Source organism: Salvelinus fontinalis, chromosome 13, assembly GCF_029448725.1.
Source record: "Salvelinus fontinalis isolate EN_2023a chromosome 13, ASM2944872v1, whole genome shotgun sequence".
Lineage (NCBI taxonomy): Eukaryota > Metazoa > Chordata > Actinopteri > Salmoniformes > Salmonidae > Salvelinus > Salvelinus fontinalis.
Window position 1 is genome coordinate 38538629 of NC_074677.1, and position 21673 is coordinate 38560301.

At 40.9% G+C, this 21673-nt stretch overlaps 1 protein-coding gene and 1 pseudogene across 4 annotated transcripts; one reads left to right on the forward strand and one right to left on the reverse strand.

Annotated features, from left to right (window-relative positions):
• Positions 1 to 3418: 3418 nt before the first annotated feature.
• On the reverse strand, positions 3419 to 4310 carry LOC129868633 (melatonin receptor type 1C-like; annotated as a pseudogene).
• A 4385-nt stretch (positions 4311 to 8695) lies between these two features.
• LOC129868634 (non-POU domain-containing octamer-binding protein-like) lies at positions 8696 to 12941 on the forward strand. Of its 4 annotated transcripts, none has more exons than XM_055942781.1 (10): positions 8696 to 8819; positions 9504 to 9630; positions 9723 to 9916; positions 10222 to 10523; positions 10632 to 10727; positions 10891 to 11087; positions 11322 to 11509; positions 11749 to 11779; positions 12244 to 12341; positions 12554 to 12941. In XM_055942781.1, exons 2-10 carry the CDS (start codon positions 9504 to 9506, stop codon positions 12656 to 12658), a joined length of 1338 nt encoding a protein of 445 aa, XP_055798756.1. In that variant the 5' UTR covers positions 8696 to 8819; the 3' UTR covers positions 12659 to 12941. The 4 variants fall into 4 exon arrangements, with proteins under 4 accessions (XP_055798756.1, XP_055798757.1, XP_055798754.1 ...); XM_055942782.1 differs by having other exon boundaries at positions 11758 to 11779; positions 12551 to 12941; XM_055942779.1 differs by having other exon boundaries at positions 8697 to 8819; positions 12551 to 12941.
• Positions 12942 to 21673: the final 8732 nt, after the last annotated feature.

The window sequence follows — 21673 nt, forward strand, 5'->3', positions numbered from 1 at the left end:
GAAACCAAAATATAACTTTTTGGTAAAAACTCAACTCGTCGTGTTTGGAGGACAAAGAATGCTGAGTTGCATCCAAAGAACACCATACCTACTGTGAAGCATGGGGGTGGAAACATCATGCTTTGGGGCTGTTTTTCTGCAAAGGGACCAGGACGACTGATCCGTGTAAAGGAAAGAATGAATGGGGCCATGTATCGTGAGATTTTGAGTGAAAACCTCCTTCCATCAGCAAGGGCATTGAAGATGAAACGTGGCTGAGTCTTTCAGCATGACAATGATCCCAAACACACCACCCGGGCAACGAAGGAGTGGCTTCGTAAGAAGCATTTCAAGGTCCTGGAGTGGCCTAGCCAGTCTCCAGATCTCAACCCCATAGAAAATCTTTGGAGGGAGTTGAAAGTCCGTGTTGCCCAGCAACAGCCCCAAAACATCACTGCTCTAGAGAATATCTGCATGGAGGAATGGGCCAAAATACCAGCAGCAGTGTGTGAAAACCTTGTGAAGACTTACAGAAAACGTTTGACCTCTGTCATTGCCAACAAAGGGAATAGAACAAAGTATTGAGAAACTTTTGTTATTGACCAAAACTTATTTTCCACCATAATTTGCAAATAAATTCATTAAAAATCCTACAATGTGATTTTCTGGATTTTCTTTTCTCATTTTGTCTGTCATAGTTGAAGTGTACCTACAATGAAAATTACAGGCCTCTCATCTTTTTAAGTAGGAGAACTTGCACAATTGGTGGCTGACTAAATACTTTTTTGCCCCACTGTAGGACTCGTTTTACTATGGATATAGATACTTTTGTACCTGTTTCCTCCAGCATCTTCACAAGGTCCTTTGCTGTTGTTCTAGGATTGATTTTCCACTTTTTGCACCAAAGTACGTTCATCTCTAGGAGACAGAATGTGTCTCCTTCCTGAGCGGTATGATGGCTGCGTTGTCCCATGGTGTTTATACTTGCGTACTATTGTTTGTACAGATGAATGTGGTACCTTCAGGCGTTTGGAAATTGCTCCCAAGGATGAACCAGACTTGTAGAGGCCTACAATTTTTTTCTGAGGTCTTGGATGATTTCTTTTGATTTTCCCATGTCAAGCAAAGAGGCACTGAGTTTGAAGTTAGGCCTTGCAATACATCCACAGGTACACCTCCAATTGACTCAAATGATGTCAATTAGCCTATCAGAAGCTTCTAAAGCCATGACATCATTTTCTGGAATTTTCCAAGCTGTTTAAAGGCACAGTCAACTTAGTGTATGTAAACTTCTGACCCACTGGAATTGTGATACAGTGAATTATAAGTGAAATTATCTGTCTGTTAACCATTGTTGGAAAAATGACTTGTGTCATGCACAAAGTAGATGTTTGTAGAGTGGTTGAAAAACAAGTTTTAATGACTCCAAACTAAGTGTATGTAAACTTCTGACTTCAACTGCATATGCTCTATGAAGTAATCTCTGTACAACTTATAAAGGACAACTTCTTTAAATATCTAATGTAGCAGAATTTTACAATACAAACTTCTTTCTAGGCTCAAAAATATGACACAAAGCATGATATACTGGTTACGCAAAAAAATACATTTGAACACTGAATAAATTTGATCAAAAACATGGTATAGCCTATGAAAGCATAACATTTATATTGTGCCCTTTCATATTATTTTTAAGGAAGAAGTGGACAGTAGTTAGCTATTCTCCTTCACCCTTGCCTGTTTGATACTATGTGTGATGGTTTCAGTGGCCATTTTAGCATGTCAATCAGGGTGGGGGAAAAATAAAGTGGGAGGCATTCCAGCAAAGCCATAAAACAACAGTAAATAATACATTAATTGCACTATAACGATGACAAACGGTACCCACAAACTGTTAAGGCCTACATAAAGCTTTCCCAACAGCAGTCCCAACATCTTACCATTGCTACACCTGGCTATCAGCGGAGCCTTGTCTGGCAGTGAAACAGTTCAGCCTCATTTACTGCCTTTAAAAAAAAATGTCTCACTTGCTTAAACAAATATGGTTTCTAATGACAATTGAGATGTTCAAACTATGGTATAAGGGGATGACAAGTGGATAAGAGGTAATCCGTAATTTCGATTAAGACATTAATGAGCAAGCTAGGACGGACGTAACGTTAGTCAATATAACTATTTGTTTAGCACTTTTGAAATGTACAGGGACAGAATTCAGAACATGGGCCGTTCTTACAATATTCTCCCTGTACACCAAGTCAGAACCGTAGGATAAAGATACCGTAGGATGCATCCAGTATAAGCAGACAATGAAAGCTCTTACAATATTCAATGTTTACATTTCTCTCAAACAGGTTATAGGCTACATGTGCACCACCAAGTCAGAACAGTAGGTGCAATTAAGAGGGATAAATAGACCAAATTATTAGGGTGTGGCACATGGGCCACTAACATCTTACTTCACAACATACACTTAGTATTACTTTCTTAGCTATAGTATACATATCTCCCTGGCACATTGAATAATTTATGCAGCAGCATATAATACATTTTTTGGACTCACCTTGTTGTGTTGTGATCACTTGAACAGGAGGTGGCACGACAGGTCTTCGTGCGCAAATTTTGTCATCAAAGTTTGGCATTCTCTGGATTTATGGTGCTTTCAAAACAACTGGAGGCCGGATTTACAATTCCGAGTTGGATGACCATTCAAAACGTATTTTCCCAGTCGGAGCTTGTTTATTCCCGACTTCCTAGTTGTCTTGAAACTCACTGAAGTCAAGTTAACAGTTGTTTTGAGCGTGGCACAAATCATGTTGAATGTTTTTAATTTTAAACTTGGAAAAGTTTTAATACCCCCTTAATACCAGATTTGGGACCACACAGCCACTGTCACTGATTTCTTCCAAACCACTTGTTGAATTTGCGATTTACAACTTGTTGTGTAATGGCCAATGAGCGCCGATACGTTTTATCTATAATTTCTCTTCATTATTTCTCGTCATATGACAAGGATTAAAAAGGATTTGCCAGTATATTGTCGACTTGATTCATGATGACTGCTTGCTAAGATTGTGAAAGTATGATGCTGACATGAATAGTCCAATCAAAGCTACTGTATAATGTGATTTGATGTAATTTTATCTGTGGCCAATGACCTTGAGTGTTCATGGATGAGCACTTCTAATGTAACACTTGAAGGGCTAGAGTTTAAGGTCTCCTCTTCCACTTGGCAGTGACGTAAAGTACCCATGAGTGACAGAACACTGAGCCAATCACAGCGCAACGCTCCGTATTTTCTGTTGGCTTGCCCCACCACAGAAAGCACTGAGCTAGGCTGAAACACCTGCATTTTAGAGCTGCCTTACTCAAGAAAAGAAAAAAAGAGACCATGTTTGTATGCGGCTTTAATAACTCAATGATATATTATTTTTACCTTGTTTGTAAATGGATATGAGACACGTATTAATGCTAAAATAACATGCAAAACAGGCCATTTTTGCTAAAAATGTGAGGCTGAATGACGGCTCGCCACTGGATGGTTTATTTGTTCTTTTAAATCCCTCAGTCCAACACCTGTAGCCTTACATCAAAAATTGTTTGAGGAGTACACAGCAGTAAGAGGATGTGTATGTTTTCCTTACTAAAGTTCTGATTGAGTAACCCGTAGATGACAGCATTGAGACAGCTGTTGAAATAGGCCATAAAGTACCTGGTGACAAAGAGCCAATCTGAGATTTTTGCTGCCACCATTCCCGAGTTAATGGCCAGTGCCAGGCCAATAATGTTTAGTGGTCCCCAGCCCACCAAACATTAGGAACACCACAAACATAGTCAAGAAATTACTTTAGTTTCTGCTTGTCATCTGGTTTCACCCTCTGTTTCACCTGGATGATAAACACCCAGATCCTCAGGTAGCAGTAACAGACCACCGAGAGGGGCACCAGGAAGTGGATCAGCACCAGAGCTGGTCTAGTAGGAGCTGACAGTCTGGGTGAAGGTGCAGGAGAAGAGGCGTGGGTCATACTGCAGAGAGCCTCCTAAAAAGTTGAGCACTGTGGCCATGGCAGTGAGCAGCCAGGTGAGGCCCAGGTAACAGCAGGTGTTCCTGGTGCACAACATGTGGTCATAGTGCAGGCTGTGGCAGATGTACCGGTTGATGGAAATGGCCAAGATGTTAAAGACGGAGCCAATGATACTGAGGCCTATGATAAAGCCACTGAGCTGGCAGTGCATGTCCCCAACAATCCAGTCATTGTGGAAGATGTACAGGAGAGCCAGGGGGTAGGGGTACACTGCCACCATGTCTTCCACCGACATGCTCACCAAAGATGTTTCCTACAAGAGACAAAACAATAATTTTAGTGGTCCAACTTAGTGAATATAAACATGCAGCCGTATTAAATATATCTGGCTGTTCCAGTGCATACTAATATCATGGCCAGACAGTTACTGCGTAATATTTAGAGACACGTGTGTTATTCAGCGCATGTGACAAATAAATTTGACTTGAGACACAGTCGTCCGGTTTCACAAGACTAGGTGCATACTAATATAGTAGTATTTGTTCAGGTAAACTTGAGCAGCAAATCAATAACCTAATCTTAAAAATGTCTAATCCAATGAGACAAAATGTACTGAGCCAATTGAAGCAAAATAATTTCCTACTGTGGACTCTATGTCATCAGTTTGATTTATGGAGCATGATTCCTCCTGACAGGAGTAGCGCCTGTATCTCTCTCTCCCTCCGATGACCAATGTCCAGCCAGAGAAACACACACTTCTCAATAATACAGTAGAATTGTCTTGACTTGATAATCTTATCCACTTTGCCCTTGATTTTATGTAGGTGCTATTCACCTTCTTTATGTAAACATCATCCAATTTGGATTGTAGATCAGTGTATTTTTGTCATCGACAGACAAATCTGACTTGTTACAAAGAATGGTGAACAAAAATATAAATGCAACATGCAACAATTTCAAAGATTTATCTAGGGCTGTCCCCGACCCCAAAAAATATTGGTCGACCAAGAGTAGTCTGGTCTTTCGACCAATCGACTGGTTGAAGTTTTAAAACGTGTAATTTTCCATACATACATACACCCTATGTGTTTTAATAAAATCAACTACATGTAGGCGACTGAGCTTGTCTGATGCTTTAAGCACGCTGTCATTAAATAATGAAGACACACACAAATGACTCGAAGGAGACAGAAATCAAGATAGCCTAACCAGAAGTAGAAAAAAACTGTTCCCAAACCTCCTCCTCCAGCTGCTGCTGGGCTTTGCAGATTCTCCTGTTACGCTCCCAAAGTTGCCGGTAATAGGCTACACCAGGGGTCGGCAACCTTTTCCATTTGGAGTGGCAATTTATAAAGTCTTCTCAAAATCATTGTCATGTGATTAATAAAAATGTGATCTATGAAAATTATACAAATCTAGATACAAATCTAAAAGTAATTTATATTGCCATTGCCAATTATGTAAAAAATAGCCTACAAAAATAGTCAACATATAAAAACATTGCAGCCTGCAGGTAGAAAATATCCTAATAAAATTAAATCACATTTGCTATTCATGGCCTGTCTGCAAGGAACTTGAAACATTGTATCAACAATCAACTTAGTCTAGCCAAAGCTTGCATATTCTGAACCCTGAGAGTTTCCTGCACCAGTGAGCTCAGGACAGACACAGCTGTAAGCCATTTGCACAAGGGATAAGAAGTAAATTGGATAGGCCAATTTTCTGAAGATTCCACTGGAACAGAGCATGACATTTTTTTCCCTTTCACTCTGAATGGTTATTGACAGGGAGAGAGCTGGGAAGATGTCATTCTCAATGGATGTAAAAACAGACTTTGTTTACTTGCATGTTTGAGGTGAAGAAAAAATTACTTTGAGAAGCTTCACAGCTCATTAGTGGTGGTGAGTTAAGACAATCAGAAATACCATCAGATCCCCAAATGGGCATCCAGCATGACGACCTCTGGCAGACACATTTTGCTGGATTAGAGGAGTTTTTCAAGGACCACATGCTCCCAAAGCTGTCTTTGCATCAGTGAACATCTAAATATCTTATAGTTTTTTCACAGTTTTTGTTCTTACTTTGAGGTTTTATTCCAATCAATTTTTTGGGCAGGCTCCGGGTCAACGTTCTCGTCGCGCCTCCTGTCAGTACCTGTTTCAGGGAAGCCAATGGTTCAAAACTTCCACAAAGTTCATACACACACTAGGCTCCCAGAATAGGTTATATTATACAAGTTTTGCTCAAAAGCAGCCAGCTAAAGTAATGTAGTTAACGTAAATTAAATCGCAAAGGCTGGTCTGAGTGCATCTGCTCAGTTTCATTCAGTAGTACAACACAATTCACATTGCATTTTATCATGGGCACAGTTGGAATTTATATCCATGATGTTTAAATTATGTCTTTCCCCCATCACTTCCAGCAGATCTCTTTGCTGAGGGTGGCATTTATCATGCACTGCTTTCTCTTGGGGTGAGCCCGATGTTCCGCGTGGCACGCCTCATGTCTAAACAACTAGGAAAAGGGGATATAAAGTCCGTTTTGATGCATCTACAAATTCAATGTTTTACACAACATTGTATCATTTGATGAGTTTGTGTCTGTATGGGGAAAACATTGAGGCCACAAGTACTTTGTGAGCTAGCTAGCCAACTTTAGCTCACTATCTAACCAAGGTTTCTAACTAGCTAGCTCACCAGGCGATATTTGGCTAGCTAGCTAGTTAACATTAGTTCACCAGGGCCTCCCGAGTGGCACAGCAATCTAAGGCACTGCAATGCAGTGCTTGAGGTGTCACTACAGACCCGGGTTTGATCCCAGGCTGTGTCACAGCAGGCCGTAACCGGGAGACCCATGAGGCAGCACACAATCAGCCCAGCGTCGTCCGGGTTAGGGGAGGGTTTGGCCGGGCCCGGGATTTCCTTGTCCCATTGCGCTATAGCGACTCCTTGTGGTGGGCCGGGCGCCTGCAAGCTGACTTCGGTCGCCAGCTGCGCGGTGTTCCCTCTGACACATTGGTGCAGCTGGCTTCCGGGTTAAGCGAGCAATGTGTCAAGAAGCAGTGTGGCTTGGCATGTTCGTGTTTCGGAGGATGCATGGCTCTCGACCTTTATCTCTCCCAAGTCCGTAGGGGAGTTGCAGCGATAGGACTATACTTACCAATTGGATATCACAAAATTGGGGAGAAAAAGGGGTAAAAGTACAATTTTTTTTAAATAAACAGTTCATGTAGTCAGACTTTTCTAAGAGGTGACATGCTAGCTAACCAATTATCCTTGCCGTCGTAACGTTAGCTAGCAAATCTGACTACACAAATGGGGAATTAACGTTAACAAGCTAACGTTAGCTAAATATCCTTTCCCTGGTGGGCTAATGCTAGCTAGCATGTCACCACGTGAAAAAGTATTACTACCAAACTGTGAACTAACTTTAACTAGCTGGCTAGTTCACTAAATACTTGCCAATAAAAAGTTCACAACAGTCATTATGCTAGCCTATGCTGGTTGTCTTTTTACTTGTAAGGAAGGCAACGTGCATTGTACACGTAACTACAGTCAGTGGTTATCTCGCTAATTTTCATAAACACCTAGCTAACCATAGATCTTTGACCTAACCAAAACAGCTTGTTCGCAACTAGCAAACAGGGTTTACCTTATCACACAGCTCCAACAACACCTCTCGATTACAGAGGTCGGAAAACAATAAAATGCATGTGTGCTTATCGGAGTAGTGGTACAATCCGGTACATAGCACCGAACCATCCTGGCAGCTGGCTTCAGATCAACGGAGAGGTTAAGGTTAGCTAGTTACTACAAAGGCCAGAGGGTAATTCTAGTAACTAAAAAATGCTAAAGGTAGCTAGCTAGGTAATTAAAAAAATGTTAAACAAGCATACACACAAGAAATACACAATTTCAAACAATTAAGGTTATAATATTTACTTGCTAGGTTACTGCATGGAGAAATGTGCCTTAAGGGATGATGTCAAAGCTTGCGACAAGATGTGTAGTTCTGTATGATAGCCATATTAGCGGCTAATGAGCGGTTCATTTCAGGGGGTAATTGCAGGTGACTATATTGATAAAAGTGACCTTGTCCAAGAGAGCTTTGCACAGTTATCAAAACATCACGCCAGGGTAAGCCCACACGGAACACACCCCTTATTTTAAGTGTTTCCTATGGGAAAAATGAATGGTCGAAAAACGATTGAAACCATTTCCCTGTTTGACTGCTAGGTTTTATGGGTATTATGACTCATACTGTGGTACTATGTAGCAAAGCAGGAAGTAAAATAAGTATAAGCAGGAAGTGTACCCATCAAAATGTGCTGTGATTTGTTGATTCAACGCAACTGACGTTGCAAAAAGTACATTAGATTGCATGATCCACATGAGTTAACGTTATCTGAAGGAACATTCTATATTGCATGGAAATTATTGCATCATAATACCAGGCAGCCATTGCGATTGTACCCAAGAGTTTACCAGTCAAATTGCCAGTGTTCAGAGGCCAGAGGTTCCAAAACCGTTCAATTAATCTAATTTCAATAGTCATTATTTTCAGATCTCTGACAAAATCAAGGAATGGTCAAAATAGAATATGCACCAATTAGATTGTTAGATTTACTATTCTCTATATAATTGACGGGAATTCTTCCAATCACTGCATGTCTACACTACATCCGCCTTCTCCCAGTCAGCCAATCTGCTTCCTCAAGTGGAATCAAGAGGTTGTTTGTGAAATCCATTATCTGTTCTTTGTAAAGAGCGATTTTCCCTTCTACGTGTGTTGGAATCCCAAAACATTTATTTTGTAAAGGTATGAAACGTAATAGTTGAATATGCAAAAATGTTGCTTTCATCTGAGAAGTTGCTTATATTAGCTAACTAGCAATATGTTACATACATTTGCTAGGAACAAAACGGTGTGCTAGTTAGCTATGTTAGCTTAGTGGTGAGGATGGTTAGTTTAGTGGTGAGGATTGGTAGCTTAGGTAAGTAGCGAAATTACTAGCCAGCTTCACATAAGTAGCTAACAGTTAACGGACATGTTTTAATTCGTTAGCTAACTAACAGATTGTTCAACAATCGATATTGGTTTGCTAGCTGCCACTGCCCGTCTTGAACTAGTTAGCTAGCTATGCTATGCTAGCTAGCAAACAAAGACGTTGGCTTTCACATTTTGGTAACGTTACTCTACAGTAACTAACGTTGGCTAGGAAGTTGATTTAGCTACTGTATATTACATTTTGTTACCTAGCCAATGGTAGCTCTCAACGCCACTCGTTACCATATAAGATTAGCTTGTTAAACGTTAGCCAAAATGTGTTTTAGACTGAAATTATCTGTTATAGCTAACGTTATAACGAAACACGTTGCTAGCCAGCTTAACGTTAGCTATAGCCTTCCTCTGGCTTTGACATCTCATGCATTTTTTTTGCCCGATGGTATTAGCAATAAAAATCAATGTAGTGACTCTGTTAATGACTGTCCTTTTAATTAGATGCAAGGAAACCAGGGCCCCCGTGGAGAACAGCAGTATCATGGCCCATCTAGACACCAGTTTGAAAACCAGAAACATCCTGGAGTCAACAGCAATGGACAGCATGCAGATGAGCAGGAGAGCCCAAGTAAGATAGGTTTCATTGACTCCTGAGTTCTGTATTGGAAGGAAATGAAATCATCCAGTATTAGATAATTCTAATATTTTGCTTCTCTTTAGATGCAGGGATAACCATAGATCTACAACACTTCAGGAAACCTGGAGAGAAGACTTACACTCAGCGTAGCCGTCTGTTTGTGGGAAATTTACCAACTGGTGTTACAGAGGCAGAGGTGGAGAAGTTGTTTTCCAAGTATGGCAAGGCAGCTGAGATTTTCATCAACAAGGACCGGGGGTTTGGATTCATTAGACTGGTAAGTAGTTAGTGTAGCGGATGACCAAGTGCATCACTACTGCCTTCCTGAGATGTAGAAGTACCGTCATCCCCGATTCAGAATTGCCTTAGCTTTCTGGGTCAGTTATATTGACAGTGCCTCTTGAGTTTTTGTTACAGTGGGGAGGGTTGTAAGTTTGCACCCTGGTTTGGGCTGAATTTCCACTCTGTCACAGTAGCATGTTCAAGGGATAGAAGTTATATTCCTCAATCTTAAATGAATGGGAAAGCATTCACGTGTGACTACTTTGTAAATGTTCTTATTTTATACTTTAATACCAACAGGAGACAAAAACAGTGGCTGAGATTGCTAAAGCCGAGCTTGATGACACCTCATTCAGAGGCAGACAGTTGCGCGTGCGATTTGCAACACATGGTGCTGCTCTAACTGTGAGGAATTTGCCACAGTTCATTTCCAATGAGCTCCTGGAAGAGGCTTTCTCTGTCTTTGGCCAGATTGAAAGGGCCATAGTCATAGTAGATGATAGAGGGAGACCCACAGGAAAAGGGATTGTGGAATACACAGCCAAGCCTGCAGCAAGGAAGGCTCTGGATAGGTGTGCAGATGGAGCCTTTCTATTGACTGCGTAAGTATTATGCTGGAAATAAAATGAAAACATGTAATGTTTTAAATGCATTTTGTTGTAATGTTTTCAAAATGGGAGAGGTAATGCTGATTGTTTTACGCTTTTCAGATTCCCCAGGCCAGTGACAGTTGAGCCAATGGAGCAGTTTGATGAGGATGAGGGACTGCCAGAGAGGATTGTAAACAAAAACCAAGTGTTTCACAAGTGAGTAATCATAGTTTTTGGGGTTTGGCATACTTTCTCCAAATACATTGGTCAGAACTGTGCATAGAACAATCTTGCACCATGCTGCTGAAAAGAGGTACAATCCATGACAATAAAGTGTTGCATATTGATCTGGTTTTCTTGTGTAAAATCTCTCTGCCAGGGAGCGGGAGCAGCCACCGAGATTTGCTCAGCCAGGGACATTTGAGTATGAGTATGCCATGCGCTGGAAGGCCCTGATGGAGATGGAGAAGCAACAGTATGAGCAGGTGGACAGGAACATCAAGGAGGCTCAGGAGAAGCTGGAGCAAGAGATGGAGGCAGCTAGACATGAGCACCAGGTTATCTTGATGAGACAAGGTATGTGTGATCTGGGTCACTCTACCTTATCAATCCAAGGTTAATGACACTCATAAACACAAAACAGGGTGTCTTATGGAGAAATGTATGTATTTCTTGAAGTGTCCTACCACCAGATGTATCCCGGATGTCAATCTCATACACCACTTGAATCCAATCCTGTTGGTAATTGATTCATATGGTGTAGGTCTTTTGACTAGGTTACTAACAAATGGGGTGTTCATCTCATTACAGACCTGCTGAGGCGTCAAGAGGAGCTGAGGAGAATGGAGGAGCTCCATAACCAGGAGATGCAGAAGAGGAAGCAGATGGAGCTCCGTCAAGAAGAGGAACATCGCAGGAGGGAGGAGGAGATGAGGATGCACAGTGAGGAGATGATGAGGCGGCAGCAGGAGGGCTTCAAGGGGAACTTCCCTGGAAATGTGAGTCATTGCTATTTGACACTGGTTTTAAATACTCTGATAAAGAAATATCTATCATTATTCCTCTATACACAAATGGAAGTTGCCTAAATGTGTCTAAGCACCTTTGCAATTGTGTTTGTGGTTAAACAATTGGAAAAAGGACTAAAACTATATTTTGTTTGCTTTTTCTAAGCTGTCTACTGTTTAGTCTATGTGATTAAAGAATGCAATTTTTAATGTGTTATCATTTTTCTTAGCGGGAGCAGGAGATGCGGATGCACATGCAAGGTCAGGTTTACATTAGCTTTCAGATCTTCACTGAGCTCTCAAGGGTGATGGTCACCATGTTATCTAGTATATACAGTGGGATCTGGAATTATTGGAACCCTTGATAAAGATGAGTAAAAAAGACAGTGTAAAATAATTATATTGATAAATACAGAAAATGTATAAAATATGAAGAATTCTATTTTATACTAATGTCTTAGATCCCTCCCAATGTGTTCTCTTGAACCCCATCTTTTTTTTTTTGAATTTTTAAAAATTACTTGTTAAGCAACCTGTTTCGCTGAGCAATTGCATTAGGATAAAATATATATTTAGTATTTTATTTTTAGCATACAATATAGCTCAGTATTTGTATTTATTTTAGTATTTTTTTTGCTAATTTTAATCAAGGGATCCAATCATTCCTGGCCCCACTGTATTGTATTGGTTTGCTGATGTGCTGTCTTTTTTTTGGTTTGGTGTAGGTCAAGGAATTAACAGAAACGCGATGGGTGGTGAAGGAAACCCCAGCGTGCCCATCCCTGGAGCTGCCAACATACCTGCCGAGAACCCCCCTTTAATGGTAATGTTAGACATTTTAGAATAACAAACAATATATTTAAATACCAAGATCAACACATTTATTGTGCAAACAGGGATAGGGTAACCAAATATGTATTTGATCATTTCACCTCTGTGTTAATCTTGTAAATCTCATGTAAATATATAGCTGCAAGAGACTTTCATTTGTCATTATCACTCATCTTGCGTGTCTTTTCTGTTTCCTCCCAGCAGGGGGCAGGAAACAACAACATGCCCGTAGGAGGCCAGCCTGTGTTCCCAAGAGTCCCTGGCCAAGGCCCTGCGGACTTTGGTGCCAACAAGCGTCGCAGATTTTAAACTGGTCAATTACATTTTTTTAACTTTTGAAACTGTACTATATTTAAAAATTCATACATGGTATGTTATGTACTGTGAAAATTGCATGGGAAATATTCAGAATGTTTTTGTTTTAAAATAGCATCACGAGTTGGCATTTTCGTATTTCAGATGTACTGATTCTGTATAGACTTTTTTTTTTTATTCCTCCAAAGCAATGTTTTATATAGCAATAGTAAATGTGTTACTCATTCTCTCTCAATAAGCCTTTCTGAACAGTTTTAAATAAAATTGTAATTCCTTGGTACTTTTTCATGTGTTTTATTTGTGCGTTAACCGTGTTAGAATGTAATCCTTTCCTTCAAAAGGCTGGTTCAGCGAAGGAGTCAGGAGTATTTTGGTCTGTAATAAAACCCTTTTGTGGGGGAAAATTCATTTGTATTTGTTGTGTGGCACAATGTATTGCTTAAACAACTAATATAAGGACAGGACATGAGACGGGAGTAGAAATTAACGTGGGCATTGTTTAATGCGTTTCACAGGAAGAACATTCCAAGCATTTCAACGTAGGTAAGCAAGGGGGGGTTACAGGTGCCCTAAAGGGACAACTAGAATATCAATACACAACAGTATTGGCTGGGCCTGGCTCCCCAGTGGGTGGGCCTATGACCTCCCAGGCCTACCCATGGCTGCGCCCCTGCCCAATCATGTGAAATCCTGATTTCCTTCTATGAACGTAACTCGGTAAGATCTTTGAAATTGTTGCGTTCATATTTGTGTTCAGTATACTTCAAAACACTGCTACGCTTCCCAGTGAAAATGATATGGAATAGAAATAGTATAAAGGTATATTTGTCTTATAAAATAACATTGTTCCTCTTGTCTAAAATACTGGTGTACAGTAAAATAGGGCTATTAACTATGGCCATTTAAACATTGAACTCAAGTGTTTGTCCAACAAAGATCAACTGTTTTTTTTGCCAGTCTACCACAGGAGGTTGGTGGCACCTTAATTGAGGAGGACGGGCTTGTGATAATGGCTGGAGCAGAATTAGTGGAACGCTATCAAATACATCAAACAAGGTTTCCATGTGTTTGATGCCATTCCACTTGCGCCGTTCCAGCCATTATTATGAGCCGTTATCCACTCATCAGTCTCCACTGCAGTCTACAACATACCACATTGACAACTTGCTCTTGCTATTTATTTGCAGATCAAAACAATAGCGTAAATGTTTTGACATTTTTCAGGTCTGTTAGATTTCTCTTTAATAGTTGGACATTAAGCAAAACAATGTGAGCTTTGAGGTATTCTGTATTTCCTGAGTCAGCAAGAATGTAACGTGACAGGACATCAGGCCTGGGCCCAGATTATGCTGTTTTTAGTGCAGACCTTCATTTAGCCACGAGACAGTCCCATATTTCTCAGGAGTAGCTGGTTAGCTTGATGTGTAGTTTTGTAAGACTTTGTATGTTTCAACTCCAAAGTTACCATCCAGGATCTCAGAAAGGTCTTAGAAGTAGGGATGTATCCTGATTCAAGCTTGGACCACACTGGTGTATCTTTAGATAAAATTGAATAAATGGTACACCAATATTCACTAGATTTGAGAGAACTTAGTGTTACCATTGAAACAATACATTTAAAGTAAGACACTTCAAGGACAACAAGACTAGCTCACCAAGTGTCACTTCAAAAGCACCAGGGGATATTACTAGGATCTTTAAGATGCTGCTGAATTAAAATGTCAGCGTGCAGGAAAATATCTGAAAGAGATTGTATAAACAGATGAAAGGGGGATATAAACTCAAATAATCTCATTTAACCCAAAACCTATAACCTACATTTTAATTTGCATATTTGAAGGTGGAATGAAACTGTACCGTATTCTGTCCATTCCAAGTGCAGGAAATAGGTTTTGACCACTACCAATTAAAGACATTTTGATGTAGATAAAATGTCCAACGTACCTAAAGGGAAAGAGGTAGAACATGCAACTGACGTGAAGTTTAGCCTTACGAAAGTATTCATACCCCTTGACTTATTCCACATTTTGATGTTACAGCCTGAATTCAAAATGGATTCAATAGATTTTTTCTCACCCATTTCAAATCAAATCAGATTTTATTTGTCACATGCGCTGAATACAACAGGTGTAGTAGACCTTACAGTGAAGTGCTTACAAGCCCTTAACCAACATTGCAGTTTTAAGAAAAAGAAGTGTTAAGTAGAAAATAGAAAATAAAAGTAGCAAATAATTTAACAGCAGCTGAAAATAACAATAGCAAGCCTATATACAGGGGGTACCGTACAGAGTCAATGTGTGGGGGCACCAGTTAGTTGAGGTAATTGAGGTAATATGTACACTACCATTACAAGTTTGGGGTCACTTAGAAATGTCTTTGTTTTGGAACGGAAAAAATAAATTGTCCATTAAAATAATATCAAAATTGATCAGAAATACAGTGTAGACATTGTTAATGTTGTAAATGACTATTGTAGCTGGAAACTGCACATTTTTTATGGAATATCTACATAGGTGTACAGAGGCCCATTATCAGCAACCGTCACTCCTGTGTTCCAATGGCACATTGTGTTAGCTAATCCAAGTTTATCATTTTAAAAGGCTAATTGATCGTTAGAAAACCCTTTTGCAATTATGTTAGCACAGCTGAAAACTCTTGTGCTGATTAAAGAAGCAATAAAACTAGCCTTCTTTAGACTATTTGAGTATCTGGAGCATCAGCATTTCTGGGTTCGATTACAGGTTCAAAATGGCTAGAAACAAAGAACATTCTATTGAAACTCGTCAGTCTATTCTTGTTCTGAGAAAGGAAGGCTATTCCATGCGAGAAATTGCCAAGAAACTGAAGATCTTGTACAACGCTGTGTACTACTCCCTTCACAGAACAGCGCAAACTGGCTCAAACCAGAATAGAAAGAGGAGTGGGAGACCCCGGTGCACAACTAAGCAAGAGGACAAGTACATTAGAGTGTTAAGTTTGAGAAACAGATGCCTCACAAGTCGTCAACTGGCAGTTACATTAAATAGTACCCGCAAAACACCAGTCTCAACGTCAACAGTGGAGCGGCGACTCCGGGATGCTGGCATTCTAGGAAGAGTTGCAAAGAAAAAAACATATCTCAGACTGGTCAATAAAAAGAAAAGATTAGGATGAGCAAAAAAACACAGACACTGGACAGAGGAGCTCTGCCTAGAAGGCCAGCATCCCGGAGTCGCCTCTTCACAAAAAATTTGCCTTTCTTTCAAAAACAAGGACATTTCTTAGTGACCCCAAACTTTTGAACAGTAGTGGACATGTAGGTAGAGTTACAATGTAACCTAAGTAACTATGCATAGATATTAAACAGAGAGTAGCAGCAGTGTAAAAGAGGGGTCTGGGTAGCCCTTTGATCAGCTGTTCAGGAATCTTATGGCTTGGGGATAGAAGCTGTTAAGAAGCCTTTTGGACATAGACAGGGTGCTCCGGCATCGCTTGAAGTGCGGTAGCAGAGAGAACAGTCTATGACTAGGGTGGCTGAATAGGCTTTGTTTTGCCCTCTTCACAACTGTCTTAGTGTATTTGGACCATGTTAGTTTGTTAGTGATGTGGACACCAAAGAACTTGAAGCTCTCAACCTGCTCCCCTACAGCCCCGTCAATGAGAATGGGGGCGTGCTTGGTCTTCCTTTTCCTGTAGTCCCCAATCATCTCCTTTGTCTTGATCAGGTTGTTGTCCTGGCACCACAAGGCCAGGTCACTGACCTCCTCCCTATAGGCTGTCTCATCGTTGTCGGTGTACAGGCCTACCATTGTTCTGTCATCGGCAAACTTGATGATGGTGTTGGAGTCATGCCTGGCCATGCAGTCTTGAGTGAACAGGGAGTACAACAGGAGGATCTGCGAGGCGGATGTGTTGTTACCTACCCTTACCACCTTGGGGCGGCCCGTCAGGAAGTACAGGATCAAGTTGCAGAGGGAGGAGTTTAGTCCCAGGGTCCTTAGCTTATTGATGAGCTTTGAGGGCACTATGGTGTTGAACACTGAGCTGTGGTCAATAAATAGCATTCTCACATAGGTGTTCCTTTTGTCCAGGTGGGAAAGGGCAGTATTGAGTGCAATAGAGATTGCATCATCTGTGGCTCTGTTGGGGCAGTAGGCAAATTGGAATGGGTCTAGGGTTTCTGGGATAATGGTGTTGATGTGAGCCATGACTAGCCTTTCAAAGCACTTCATGGCTACCGACGTGAGTGCTACGGGTCGGTAGTCATTTAGGCAGGTTACCTTAGTGTTCTTGGGCACAGGGACTATGGTGGTCTGCTTGAAACATGTTGGTATTACAGACTCAGTCAGGGACAGGTTGAAAATGTCAGTGAAGACACTTGTCAGTTGGTCAGCGCATGCTCAGAGTCTGTCTAGCCCTGCGGCCTTCTGAATGTTAACCTGTTTAAAGGACTTACTCACATCGGCTACGGAGAGTGTGATCACACAGTCGTCTGGAATAGCTGATGCTCTCATGCAGTGTTAGTTGCCTCGACGCGAGCATAGAAGTAAATTGCTGTAGCTTGTCTGGTAGGCTCGTGTCACTGGGCAGCTCGCAGCTGTGCTTCCCTTTGTAGTTTGTAATAGTTTGCAAACCCTGCCACATCAGACCAGGTCGGAGCAGGTGTAGTACAATTCAATCTTAGTCCTGCATTGACGCTTTGCCTATTTGATGGTTCGTCGGAGGGCATAGCAGGATTTCTTATAAGCTTCTGGGTTAGAGTCCTGTTCCTTGAAAGCGTCAGCTCTACCCTTTAGCTCAGTGCGGATGCTGCCTGTAATCCATGGCTTCTGGTTGGGGTATGTACGTACAGTCACGTACATACGTCATCACACTTATTGATGAAGCCAGTAACTGATGTGGTGTACTACTCAATGCCATCAGAAGAATCCTGCAACATATTCCAGTCTGTGCTAGCAAAACAGGCCTCTAGCTTAGCATCTGTTTCATCTGACCACTTTTTTATTGACCGAGTTACTAGTGCTTTCTGCTTTCGTTTTTCGCTTGTAAGCAGGAATCAGGAGGACAGAATAATGGTCAGATTTGCTAAATGGAGGGTGAGGGAGAGCTTTGTACACACCCCTGTGTGTGGAGTAAAGGTGGTTTAGAGTTTTTTTCCCCTCTGGTTGCACATTTAACATGCTGGTAGAAATGAGGTAAAAAAGGATTTAAGTTTCCCTGCATTAAAGTCCCCGGCCACTAGGAGCGCCGCCTCTGGATGAGCATTTTACTGTTTGTTTATGACGTTATACAGCTCATTTAGTGCAGTCTTAGTGCCAGCATTGGTTTGTGGTAGTAAATAAACAGCTACTTAGAATATAGATGAAAACTCTCTTGGTAAATAGTACAGCTTATCATGAGATACTCTACCTCAGGCGAGCTAAACCTTGAGACTTTCTTAGATATCGTGCTCCAGCTGTTGTTTACATATATGCATAGGCCCCCGCTCCGTGTCTTACCATAGGGTGCTGTTCTGTCCTGCCGATAGAGTGTATAACCCGCCAACTGCATGTTCTTAATGTCATCGTTCAGCCACGACTCGGTGAAACATTAGATATTACAATTTTAAATGTCCCGTTGGTAGGATATACGTGCTTTGAGTTCGTCCCATTTGTTTTCCAGCGATTGAACTTTAGCTAGCAGGAGGGAAGGCAAAGGCAGATTAGTCACTTGTTGCCTGATCATCACAAGGCACCCTGATCTTTTTCCGCAAAATCTCAGTGTCCTTCTCCAGCGAATGACGGGGATCTGGACCTGGTCAGGTGTCAGTAGTATATCGCTCCCGTCCGACTCATTGAAGAAAAACTATTTGTCTAATCTGAAGTGAGTAATCGCAGTTCTGATGTCCAGAAGCTCTTTTCGGTCATAAGAGACGGTAGCAGCAACATTATGTACAAAACAAGTTACGAACAATGCAAAAAGTAAATAATAACAGCATGGTTGGTTAAGAGCCGATAAGAGACGATCCCATGGCACTAATCGTAAGAGTAGGGGTGTTAACCCGAGTGTCCTGGCTAAATTCCAAATCTGACCATCATACCATTATGGCCACCTAATCATCCCCAGCTTCCAATTGACTCATTCATCCCCATCCTCTCCTCTGTAACTATTACCCAGGTCGTTGCTGTAAATGAGAATGCGTTCTCAGTCAACTTACCTGGTAAAATAAGGGTAAAATAAATAAATAAAACATTTAAATAATAAAACAAGCATGAAATTCAAATAAAAAAAATGTCCGCTGTCGTTTTCCAAGACATAAACCTCAGTAACAATGAAACATTTCATTTTGGAGGTACTTTGTATGCAAGTGTCAAGCCTCGAAATCAGACACACAAAAATACAGGTGGCTCATAATTAGGCATGCCTCTTCATTCTTTTGTGTGAAATTGCACAAGCTAAAAAACAATGGGATACTACTTAGCTCTGAAGCCGGCAGCGTAGCTGGCTCGGTCAAAGTGGCTATCGGAGGGTCTAATGAGCCCCTACACCCTAATGTTCAATGCCTCAGCTTTGGGATACTTGTGCATATGCCAGAGGCGCATGTGAACGCACAAATGGAGGGGCGAGGGAAGGGAATAATTTGGGATTCAGCCAATGATTCCCTCTCCGTTGACCTCTGAACCCTGACTATGTATCTCATGTCCTGTTGCGTCCCACAGTAGTGACCTGGGGCCTGATGTAGGCTATGAGTCCATAGGGATAGTAGAGAGTAACCTTCCAAGTGTTGGAGTGTTTGCCAAAGCCACTGCTAAGAACACCCCCAAAGCTGCCACAGAAAAGTCAGGTATGACCTTCCACAATATACTGATTTACAGTCAACATCTGATTCTACAGAAGGACCCCTGTGTACTTTACAAATCAAGAATAAATATTTAATATCCCCCCAAAACAATTGATTTGAAGACATAGACTGAGCGTCTTTCCTCTGATTGCTGTAATAACTGGAATCCGTTGAGAGAGACTGAGGGGATGACCAGTAGCCCTGTAGCCTCTTCCACCTGTGCACCCGCTCCAAAACCCCAGCAGAAGGACGACTACGGGAAAGGAGTGAACTTCTATCTGCGAGACAAAGTGGTGGTAGGCACAAAGTGGTGGTAGGCATTATCCTGTGGAACGTGTTCAACAGAATGCCCGTCGCAAGGAAAGTGAGAACCGTCACAAATGTCTGAGGAGAAATATTTTCTCTGTTCTAACACTTAGTGTCACCAAAGTCAAGTTGAAAACAGAGTTAAATATAGACTGATTTGCTTTGATGTTTCATGTCTTTGCAGATCATCAAAGATGGAGAGGAACATGCCGATCTGAATGAAGTGGCTAAGCTCTTCAACATTCACAACAACTGAGTCTTCTCTCCTCTGGGGAGGCTGAGCCTATGCAGGGAGATGTACGCTGTCACTACTCATGAAGGCTTTGAACTTTCACCGTCATCGCCAGGCTTTGGCAGACCCTAATATGATGATACATTTGAAAAGAAAAGGGAGACTCTCTGACACATCTACTCTGTACATGTACATTTCATGTCGCTGGAATATTTTCAATGTTGGTAATTTATATCACATGCATCTGTTTTTTTAATTTTCTATTCAAGATAGTGAATAGTAATATTCACCCTGTCTAATCAATCTATAGTTTAAATGTTGCATTTTGTGATCAAGGTGAAATTGTTCATCCCGGGAATACAGGTGATGGTGTACAAAGTACTAACAATATACTGGTACGTGGAGGTTATTTTTCAGTGTGATCAGAGCAGTTCATTATGTTAAAGGCTGCAATAAAAATATTTTGAATTATCCTACGATTTGCATTATTATGTCCAAAGATATGACCTCTCAGTTAGGGGAACTGGTTCTGATATGGAACGTTAGCACTATAGTCTAGCACATTGATACACATTTTCTTGGAAATGTACTTTATTAAGACATCACGGTTTCGCATCGTTGAAATGTTGGTAATTAAATTACACAAGCTCAAATTTGGAATCTATTATGCAAGGTTTCACCATGTTGAAACACAGTTTAGTTAATCAAAAGAGCCATTCCCAAATTTCAACCATCACTACTAACCTGCCTGCACTGCTCTTACAGACTGTTCCTGGCTTGGTAAAAGTGCCATGGCTCTCCTTGGAGTCGCTGGGAACAGGCAGTCCTGCTCAGAGAGTACCTGACCTGTGCGGGTTATAGCATACAGAGCCACTCACTGGTAAAGTAGGTCTGCAGTATGCTCTGCAGAATACGTTATGCTCTAAAGAAGGCTGCCTCATTAAAATTAAGGCCGGCCTACTTAACCACTATGGAACTGGAAATTGTTTTACGTGCAGAAAACTTACTGCATGATTGTATTGATTTTTCCCCATCCACTGACACTTTGGCTCTTAAACACCTTCCTGTGGGAAGGTGGGAAAGGTCTTACAGATGTGAGGGAAAGGTCTTATGACAACATGTGCAGCTAACATCCCTGTTGCTAAGGTAGTCGTAGGCATAATTACTATTTTTAAAAACTGTGTGAAATGTATTGCCGCCTTATGTCTGACTTTTACTATAAATCTGAGTTACATTTATATTTTAGTAATTTAGCAGACTCTCTTAGGTGTTGTAATTTATCTAGGTGTTCAAAGATACTGAAGTGATTAACCTGTGAACAGAAAATGTAACTAGTTGAGACAACTAACATTTCTCATAAGAAAGAAATATGCAAAATATCTTCCCCTTTTGCCCATTTTTATTTGACTCTTGCATTTGACTGCCTTGAGTGCCCCTCTTCTCATGCTAGACTTCAAAATCAAAATCCTTTTTACCAATTAATGTTTATTTAATAAATAATTATTGAAATGAATTACTATTTTAATAATGGAAGTATCTATAAATATATATTTGGGGAATGTATGTCCACGTTCTCTGTTATTAATGTGTTTTTACTTGTGGGGGGAAAAAGGATTTATTCCACATAAAATGCCATCATAAGAGTGTGGATCCAAACTGTGCTCAAAGTCTA